General features: G+C 40.9%; 1 protein-coding gene across 1 annotated transcript; it reads left to right on the top strand.

Moving 5' to 3' along the window:
- The first annotated feature begins 2,392 nt into the window (after window positions 1–2,392).
- LOC124292330 lies at window positions 2,393–10,265 on the top strand. The gene is made up of 5 exons (XM_046729408.1): window positions 2,393–2,432; window positions 3,526–3,696; window positions 5,568–5,624; window positions 5,856–5,908; window positions 10,110–10,265. Exons 1-5 carry the CDS (start codon window positions 2,393–2,395, stop codon window positions 10,263–10,265), a joined length of 477 nt encoding a protein of 158 aa, XP_046585364.1.
- The last annotated feature ends 395 nt before the right edge of the window (window positions 10,266–10,660 follow it).

Below are 10,660 nucleotides of genomic sequence, written 5' to 3'. Positions count from 1 at the left end.
GTCTTTGTTATAACATACTTCAATTCCATACTGCGTCCATCTTGATCTGTACAATATTTGTTTGATGTTTTACTATATTACAATATTCCAGCTATATGACGAAGGTCTGTAAAACTTTGGTTGGACCTGACAATGCAGCCATTAAATTCACGAGAAGCGACGATTTGTAAGATGAGTAAATGTGTTGTGGCCATTTTTATCATGTGCGTGTGCGTGCGTGCGTGAGCGTGTGAGTGTGTGTGAGTGTGTTATCTATTTAATGGGATGACTGTCACAACCGACTGACTGACTTTGATATTTATCTCGAATATTGTACCTTAGTATTTTAGATAAACTTAACCTTTGCATCCAGAGCATATAGGTGTTACAGAACCTGTTTTTGGTATAACAAAGTGTCAATGGCCAAATACGATTTTCACAGTGAAAAGAAGAGCGGTTATGCATAAAATTGACTTGTTGAATACCGATATGATGGTATTTTTTAGCAGATACGGCGTGTCAGATATCAGTTGATTGACAGCTCTGTAACATCCTGGTCCATACGTACAAATGTAGATTAAGATGAGAGTCCACCAGTCCACCAGTGCACGGGCGGTGGTGCAGCCGGGGGCCCGAGGTCGATTCCCCATATGGGCACAACGTGTGAAGCCCATTTCTGGTGTCCCTCGCCGTGATATTGCTAGAATATTACTAAAAGCTGTGCAAAACCCAACTCAGTCACCAGTGCACATATCTGTGTTTTTGTGGAACATTACTTGATCAAACCATGCAGTTATCCGGCGTACAAGAACAATATGAAATGTCAACATTCCCTGTTGACAAGGAAGGTAATTGAGGTCACATGTTTGTTACGGTTTTGTTGATGTGGAATATATAGCTGTAAGTAATACAATAATAATAATTCATTTATATCCATCTCACTTGTTGATCACAGCACGCTATAATCACAAACTGATTATTATTACCCCGAATAACCCGAGCTGCCTGTGAGGCGCTAGAAGGTTAATAGCCACATGATTATCCCACCGGGTACCCATTTTCTGTTGGGTGAACAGAAGACAATTTGGAACAAACTCACGTGCCTAAGGTGAGACCACGTGTAGAACATGTGTTTCATACAAGAGCAGCTTTCAAAACGTTTTATGGAAGACATTGTCATATTTGAGGCATAAATGACCAAAATGATCTTCATTTTGACCATATGTGGGGTTCTTTTTCATGTGTTTGTTACGGGTACCATCGGTGAAACTGGATTTGTTCCCTTGTTTGCGAACACCTAGTATCTTCACTAGTTGATAAACGCTTACTCGTAGGACACTCAGAACCCGACACTCGTTCCTGCACTTGACAGAAGTTTCTTGTGCATGTGGGAAAGGTTTTGTCGCTTATATTCTTATATAAACCAAGAATTGTTCCACTTAGATTTTACTTATGGTTTCAATGTTCAGGCGCTTTATTTTTCCCTCTTAGGATGTCAATCTCAACGGCACGTATTTTTTTCAATCTCAACTCCCTGGGGATCATACAACTCTTGCAGCCATTTAATCGCACCAAGTTAATGTGGCGGTTCCATCCTAACGAGGTAGCCATTCACAGCTGAGTGGACTGGGACACATAATCACAGTACTTTGTCCACGTTTACTGCACGCTGTTGTACCCGCAACTATTTCATTTGAGACCGATGAATTGCTCACTAACACAAAATCTAAATAGTCCCAACAAATACAAATTTTGCTCAGTCACATGAAATTGACAGACACCCTAATAAAAAAGACAGGTACATGTAATCGACAAGCGTGTGTAGTGAAATTTCAATTTCACACGTACACCTCGCACACCTGGCTATTCTACCAGCAAGTGGTCTCTCCCTCGTAAGAAAAAGAGAAAAGTGACAACAAAATAATGATCGTTTGTTGAACAACTTTTTTATTCAGGTGTCCAAAATTATGAGACAAATCATCAGGAGTTGGTCTGTCGATTTCATGTGACTGTACAAAGTTTGATTATGTTGCATTTATTAGATTTTGTGTTAGTGAGCAATTCATCGGTCTCGGTCTCAAATGAAATCAAACGGACTATAGGTGTTTGCACGTATTCATGTGGGCACCATCTGGTCAGTTCGTTGGAGCGTCCATGAGAAACTGTGGCCATGATACCGTTACCGGTAAGAGACTGACTGACTGACTGAGTTTGGTTTTACGCCGCTTTTAGCAATATTCCAGCAACATCACGGCGGGGAACACCAGAAATGGGCTTCACACATTGTACCCATGAGGGGATTCGAACCCGGGTCTTCGGCGTGACGAGCCAACGCTTTAACCACTAGGCTACCCACCGCCCCTACCGGTAAGAGAGCACAAGCTACCCTGTTTTGCGGACATATTTTGTCAATATGGTAATCAAGCTGTGTTTTGTGGATGCAGGTCCTTTTCGTGAGACTGAATTACTCATTTGACGTTTGCAATTGAACTGAAACGTCAATAAACGTCAACTTGTTACCCTGGTAACGAGTGATTACCAGGAATATTTTCAAGTCCCGGTTCCAGCGTCATAGCTGAAGTATGTACCGGTCTTTACATCTAGCATGCTCTTATACTGCGGGTTATGGCGTTACGTGGCTAATGAAAGCGCATACATTCGTGGAACAACACGTGTTTCAGGACATAGTTTCCTGGAAGGCTCGTATAACATTGTTATGTACATACGTAGATACGTACCCTAAGAAAGTAGGACGGTATTAATTGCACAAACTAGGTCATAAAATCGTTTAAATTCAATACTGACAATACCTGACGTCAGTCAGTGAATTTCTATGGAAACTAAGATGTCATTCATTTCGCGGCTATTGCTGAATATAACGAGGCTATTACCTGCGTATTTTCACGTTTAACTGCCAACATATTCTAATATATGATGTAGTACCTTACCTTACTTGTGTTTTAAAACATGTTCCGTCCAATGATGACAGTTGTTTGGAAAGAAATTACAAATACTCAAATCTGTTTTGTGGTGCAATATTTTTTGTCGCCAAATCAGATTCAAATTAAACACTTCCTCTAAGCATAGAACCATAGAACGATAAAAGAAAGTATGTTTATAAAGACTGGTACTTAGTGTAAACTCGATTGGCTATTTTACTACTTCCTTGTTCAAGTGTCCACATGTCATCCGGTATGACAAGCAAAGACAGAATTCGAAGCTTGTGTGTTTGTATGTGTGCGCACGTATAGACAATCTTAGGATTAGGGGAAAAATCAGGACAAATAGAAGAGTAATACTATAATGACCCAGTACCGATAGATTTAGTTCGTATGTCACACATGTTTACAGTCTAAGTAAACTTAGCCTCAGTATTATTTGTTACATATTTGGCCATAGGTCGCTCAAAGGTTACCTGACGCGACCTTCCACAAGGTTTTGTTAGACTCAGTATAGCAGTGTAACGAATAATACTGAGGCTAAGTTTCATTTCTAGACTGACATTTTGCATTGTTACATTCTGGTTTGCTTTAACTTGGCCTGCAGGAGTTGAGAGCGAATATGGCCTCGACAAGGATGGGGAAGATATCCGAGTGGAGGGGCACACTGCTTCCCGTCAAGGCAACACTGTAGTGGAACTCACAGTAGACACACAGGACGATGAGGGTAGCACAGACACTGGCCAAGACACCTTCGCATCACCTAGACAGAAGACAGGTACAAGCAATACACAATGCCATTAAGAGATATGTCAAATGTAAGATATGTTACATTTTGGATTATATTAGCGATTATGGTACTTTGGGGGTTGGGTCTCATCCGGAATTCGAACCACACTGATAGAGTGAGGTATCTTATCGCCAGCACACAAAGTAAGCGACCTAACCCACTCAGCCACGACTTTGTGTACATCTCTGACAAATGTGAATTGGCACCGCCCCCATAGCCGAGGTTATGAATGTAAATGTAACATGTGTTATGAAAACTTTCTTAGTAAAGTGCATATTCTTGAAACCACGTTCGCAGGTAGAGTAAGGCACCTTATCGCTAGCAAACAAAGTCTGCCATCTAACCCTCGCAGCAACCAGATTGACCACGTACTTTATGTACCCCTATGCCACGTGTGTAAATTGACACAGCTCCGATAACTAAAGCTAGGAATACACAATGCCTTTTCGAAAGTGCTCAAATGTAAGGTATTACTGACACACTTTCACTGACAGACTAAGAAATCCATCTACGTGGTTTTAAGCTTCATGTGTATTGTTTGGTCATAAGTAATGAGGGTTAAGAACAAGGTTGGAGTTTTCCCAATACTTCTCTTCTTATTAGAAGCCCTTGTATAATGTTAGCTTTGATAACAAATAGGCATCCCCATGGGCACAGATTGTACTCCCCATCTTACTGACCGTTTCTTGAGCACGTGAATTGGAATTTGTCCCCTGACAAAGTCAAAACAAGATAATTTCACCAAGAAACTTTACGTAAAATATCAATGATTTGATATCGTCCAGTAACCATGGCCACTTCCCATTTACTGATTTATCAACCTGAACCTGAGAAGGCCAGTGACACTTCCTCAGAAATGCCTCTGAGATGACTTTGTGGCTTTCAGGGCAGCATTTTTATAATCTGTGTTTTTCATCGCCCGACCGACTCTTCTAATTTTATTGCGCTATCCCCCACGGCCACCCCCAAAAACAAAAACAAAACAAAAACAAAACATAAACAAAACAAAAATCATGCCAACAAACAACAAATAACAAAAACAAACCAAAAAAAAAGTAAAAAAATCAACCCTGACTCAAACCTAAAACGTACCACCTCGTCATATAAAATGTTTATCTTTTAATCAGTCGCTGCCACAAGTCCAAAGAACGCGAGACATCGTAATAAGAATTACAGAAAATGAGAATCAAGAACGTTATTCAGATAATTTTGTCTTTATTTATTTTTGCGCCCGATCGACCGACACATGTTCAGAAGTTGGTGGCTACGTGAAAGGTTCAGTATGTACTACCCTCTCGGTAGGCTTAATGGTGCTTAATCAAGCTGCGTAGGTCAAGGAATTGACATGGCTCCAACTGACATGGCTCCACATGAGTTTATGATGTTATTCACTGGTTGGACATGATACTCTTACCTTTTTTTGGTATCCTCACTATTATAACCGCTTGTTTTAATGTAACGGGAATCGTACAATGAAATTGTAATGACTGTGGAGAGACGGCAACCCTGTCATGGCCCCCTAGCTGCTACTGCTTCTAGTCCTTAACTCGAACTATGTGGCCGTTCCACATCATTGTAATCTCCTAACCTTAGTTAAAGCTAATTAATATATATAATAAAACAAGAAATCTGTAGCCGACGTTAATGGTAAAACAACAGAGAATCTTTGGTGGTAATAGAACAGCTTTTCACAAACACAGAAAAAAATGCCTTTTAATTGACCATACTTTTAAGATAATATTACAAAGTCTGCTAAAATATTGCAAATGTTGTTGTTTTCAAATGCATAATTACATATATATGCATCTGTATTTGTTTTCATACTCCACATGTACATCATACGATTCCGTATATTTCAGGTCATATCCAGTTCGTCATCGGGTGTATTTTACTTGCTACCATCCCCCTGATTATAAGTATGTATTTTGTGCATGCTCTTGTGTGTTACAGAGTGATGTTTGTGTGCTGACATGTATACATATATCATCGCCTGGATACGTATGTGTAAATAATTGTAATGATTTTCATGATTATGTAGCATAACCACTGATTAAATATACAATCCAATCCCAAGTTTACGTTTACATGTTATTCCAATACCATCATGGTGTTCATGATTTAATTATAAGCATGTACATTTGTCTCAGGGGCCATGCACATTAACTCCTGTCCGGGTGACGCCAGACTGGGACATTACATGGTAGCACAAGGGCTTGCTTCAATGACCATCTCGATTGTATTTGCCATACGGTTTTGGTGTCGCTGTGTTCGACGACCGACATGGCTGTGTCTCCTTGCTAACACCGGACTCTGTATGTACGTATTGCTGATTTGCGGTTGGTTTTCATTAGCACATTCATCTTCGAAAGTAAACATAAGGATTCCTATAAACTCTTGTCGTAAAAGTGTTGATAAAGTTTATCATTAGATGTCATTTTATTAGATGACCATTTTTGTACGCCAAATGGAATCTGTGTGAAGAGCGGTTGTTCTCTCGCAGTAACGCTCTTTATTCCATAGTGTACATTCCCTAGGACGGGGCGGTGGGGTAGCCTAATGGTTAAAGCGTTGGCTCGTCACGCCGAAGACCGCGTTCGAATCCCACATGGGTACAATGTGTGAAGCCCATTTCTGGTGTCCCCCGCCGTGATGTTGCTGGAATATTGCTAAAAGCGGCGTAAAACCAAACTCAGTCAGTCAGTCTAACCTTGATCAAACAACTTCTGAGCAAGAGTGGTATGGCGCTCTTTGAAACCCTGATACAAAAAGTACGCTCGATTGTATCTCAAAAGTGGTGAAATGTAAACACCAAAGGCTGGATATGTTGGAATACTGCTCGACATGAAAGGAAAGTTGACTATTGGGAAGTTGAAATGATTCCTTTTGTTTTATAGCCTTGTGTCACTCTGAATCTTTATGCATAGATCTAAATATGAAACAATATAGAACAGGTTTTATGGATAACAACTTCTTTATTTCGTGAGTGCGACGTTTCGATACAGATTCTTGTACCGTTGTCAAGCAAGAGTGATACATGAAGTGTAGGAGCTGCATATATATACTGTATATAACAATGAAACAACATAATAGACAAAGGAAACAACATAATTGCCATGATTGGCTAAGCAGTAAGCTGAAGAAGCCAGTAAGTACAATAAAGGATAGTGAATGGAAGCCAGAGATGAAGTTACAATGAGATGTTTGAACAATAGATGCGATGTTTATACAATAGATTGGGCTTGGTGGAGGAGTGGATCATAAGCTGATGGATGCCATCGCATCTATTGTTCAAACATCTCATTGTAACTACATCTCTGTTATCCATAAAACTTGTTCTATATTGTACGTCTCAACTTCTAAAATGCCACTCAAACAAGTTAAATATGAAACAGTTGAGGCGGTCTCACTTGTCTCCTTAGTTTCAAGTTCAGGTGGTTAATCAATGGAAGGCAATTGGCGATATGATGGCTATTGAACGATATTAGAACATCTATGTACCGAAAGCGTAAGTCAAACTTCTTGGTCAAATTACCTTGTTTTGATTTTACCAACCCAAGTAGAAATTCTGATTCATATGCATAAAGAAACATATCCGCAAGGATGGGAGCACAATTAGTACCCATGGGGATACCCCCAAATTTCACAAAGATGTTATCAATGAGAAATTCCAGCATTTCACATATTGTTTTCTCGGTAAACTTCAAGTGACATTTGCTTTCATTTTTTTTACAAATTGGTCACGAACCTATGTACGAGGGTCGGTCAACAAGTCCTCGATCTCACCAAGAAAATGATACAAATGCAGCTGTTTTTATGTTGTTGTTTTTTACATATTTTCTGTCAACCTCAAGCAAATTAGTTTTGCTATGTTCCAACCTCACGATCCCCATTTTGTTTGACTTTTTTATCTTGGTACTTCCCCAAAAAACAAAATCTGCAATAAATGCATCACAAATTTCAGGAAACAAAATTTGAAAGGAACATTTTTATGTGTTTGGGATAGGTAGAAGTCCACGCTAGAATCAAGCCTAGATATTTAAGTGCATTAAAAAGAATTTGAAACTACAATCACTTGTTAAAGTTTCTCCCTTTCATGTTTACTGCAAGAGCTTGTATTGAGAGCCACTACCACCTCACCCCACCCCGCACTTTCAGAGGGTGGGCAAATGTCATGACTTCAGTACGACAGTGAGCAGGAATGACTAAGTTTTTTCTTTTTGATTGCACATAAATGCCTGCGCCTAAATAAACAAACATCTGGGTCGAGGCTTGTCAATGGTGTTATGTTATAAATCTATCACACCTAGGTCAGAATCATGTCAGTTAATACACATTAACTGTAATAACATGGTTAAGCCAAGGTTCAAACATTTACATAGCTTCATTTCAACCTGGTGAGTATTATCTGAGTTAAACATTCTGCCTTAACAAACACCTTTTCATCATCTTTTGTAACCTTAAAACCGTGTCTAGCGAATATACCATCGAATCCCCGTGTCAACGATTAACCATAATCCTTCATACAAACAAGTAAGCACTTTTATAGTCACAAAAGGTATTTGGAAGCAAGAGGAATTTTTAACATGAGGATTCTCAAGATCTTAAAAGATTTGCCTGAAGTATTACAATCCCCGAAAAGACTGACTGACTGACTGAGTTTGGTTTTACGCCGCTTTTAGCAATATTCCAGCAACATCACGGCGGGGGAAACCGGAAATGGGCTTCACATTGTACCCATGTGGGGATTCGAACCCGGGTCTTCAGCGTGACGAGCCAACGCTTTAACCATTAGGCTACCCCCACCGCCCCATCCCGAAAAAGAACCAATTATGTTAAAGCACTGCACCACTCAACCCCAGGCTCAAGGGAAACCTTCATTCCTAGACCCACGTGGCAGTTTCTTTTAAGTGGTGACCATCATAAGTTATAAATCCCTTTTTAAAGGGTTAGGGACATTTTCTTCTTGAAGAAAACTGGTTCAAAGTCAGACTAGATAATGAAGAGATCAGTCAACTTCGCTCATACATGTTAATCAATTCCAGCACATATATTCAGGTTTTGAAACTCATAATCATCCTTCACTGTTTTATTAGAATTTTAATTTTGTTGAACACAATTATCTAACTGTGAACCATTCACGATGCGATGGTAGCTTGCGACGATTTCCACATCTATGCTATGGGACTTACTACAAATTACTTGCTAAGAACCTTCTAGATTTTCGAAGCTCTCCTAGTGTTAAGATGATCATTAAGTGCCATACATTAACATTAACTTGCGACTTTTCTTTATGCGAGAGCTCGAAATCTTGGCCCTAGTCCCCCGTTTCGAAGCTATCGTAGCTACGACTGTCGTAACTCCTATACCGTATGAATAAGACGGTGGTTTGCGGTACGGTGCTGGCTCGAACCCTGCTACAGAACTAGGATATGCACCCAACTCACATTACCATTGAGTGTCGTAGAGTTACGATCGCTCTGTTGAGACGGGGACCAAGATATTTATTTGACAACTTGTTCACATCAGTGCAGGCTTTCGTGATGAGCCATGGCCATGGACATCGTGAACCTGCCGAATTCGATCTCTCAGGAGGACCCTGGAAATGCTGAGGGACCTGCGTGGGAGAATCTTACCATCCACTGGAGTTTTCCAGAACGAGGGACTCACAGGCCTCGCAGGCCTCCCATGTTTCAGATGCTGAGGGAGCTGTTCCGGAACTCACCACCAGCATCTCTAAAGTCGCCAAGATGACAATGTAAGTCCACCAATAGTGAGGAGTGGAGCAGTCAATTTGGTACACCGCCTTTACATTATTCCAGCAATATCGGCGGCAAACACCCAGTAATGGCTTCACACATTGTACTCATGTTGGTTTATCGAACCCGGCCTCGGCGACGAGCTTGGTGAACGCTTTAACGGTGGGTTATCCCTGCCTCCACCATGGTGACCACTCAAACATCGCAGGTCCGCCCCGTCGTCTATGTTGATAAAGCAGTTCATGATTACATCCTGAAATGTTGCTGAAACACATGATAAAATAGGGATGAACCAGTTTTTATGGTTTTAGTGATTCTAAAAGTCAATCATTCTTGGAGATGATCGATTTGCGGTCCTTCTTCGTTTTGCTTTTGGTTTCCGCAGAGCTTTCGACGGTGCATACACCTGCTCCCGTTTTAACATTACACCCGGGCCATAGCGATGACTTGCCCGTGCCGGTATTGGACAGCTGTTTGCGGGACGGTTGCGCGTTGGCTACGGTTCAAATTTTGAAGAATTACCAGAACCATCTATTTGGTGGTTTAAACCCGGGACGGTACTTTAACGGCTTGGCTGGGATGGATTTTTCAAGCTCCACGAGAGAGCCTTGGACAGTATAGCCCAAATGGGCTTTGGTATTGAAGATCCGACCGAGGCCGGTTGATCTCACAACGCATGTGGACCCTGGGGTCGAGGGCTACAGGACTCGGCAGGGGGAACAGATGGCATCTTGGTACGCCAGTTTCGAGGCCAACCCGTATATAGCGGTGGACGGCCATCGAGGAAATGGTGGCCCATGATGACGTAAGTTGAAGCACTAAAATGTTTCGCTGGTAATTATTCACCTAATAACGCCAAAACATTTGTTTGAGATCATAAAACCAGGATTGATATCATGCTAAGTAGATTCCATTTTTCGTCGGCCCGCAAACCAACAATGTTTGCCCTAGTTTAAGGCAAATATAAGTTCACGGGGAGATCTAAAAGATAATGACTTGGATTTAGCTTATATGATATTAGAGATTTTTTACCCAAAGTTTTGTTTCTTGAACGAGGTGCCTCTTTAAAATTACAAAGGTGTCTGCCAAGACCGCCATGGTAGTCGGGTTTACCAGAGGTTTCAGGGTACTCTCATTGCTTGTCGTAAATATGCCACTAGAGTGGTTTGCTCGTCCAGGTGTAGTTTACTTTGGTT

This window comes from Haliotis rubra, unplaced genomic scaffold (genome assembly GCF_003918875.1).
Source record: "Haliotis rubra isolate DU_JTF1 unplaced genomic scaffold, ASM391887v1 Scf1136, whole genome shotgun sequence".
NCBI lineage: Eukaryota > Metazoa > Mollusca > Gastropoda > Lepetellida > Haliotidae > Haliotis > Haliotis rubra.
Note: the sequence above shows the minus strand (reverse complement) of the source record. Positions and strands in the feature narration are given on the sequence as shown.

Excerpts from the sequence above, each read along its gene's own strand:
- LOC124292330 (XM_046729408.1), top strand. The coding sequence starts at position 2,393 with ATGGTAATCAAGCTGTGTTTTGTGGATGCAGGTCCTTTTC. Across the intron at positions 2,433-3,525 it reads TGTGGATGCAGGTCCTTTTC|GAGTTGAGAGCGAATATGGC; the intron begins GTGAGACTGAAT and ends CTTGGCCTGCAG. Across the intron at positions 5,909-10,109 it reads CCAGACTGGGACATTACATG|ATCCGACCGAGGCCGGTTGA; the intron begins GTAGCACAAGGG and ends TTGGTATTGAAG.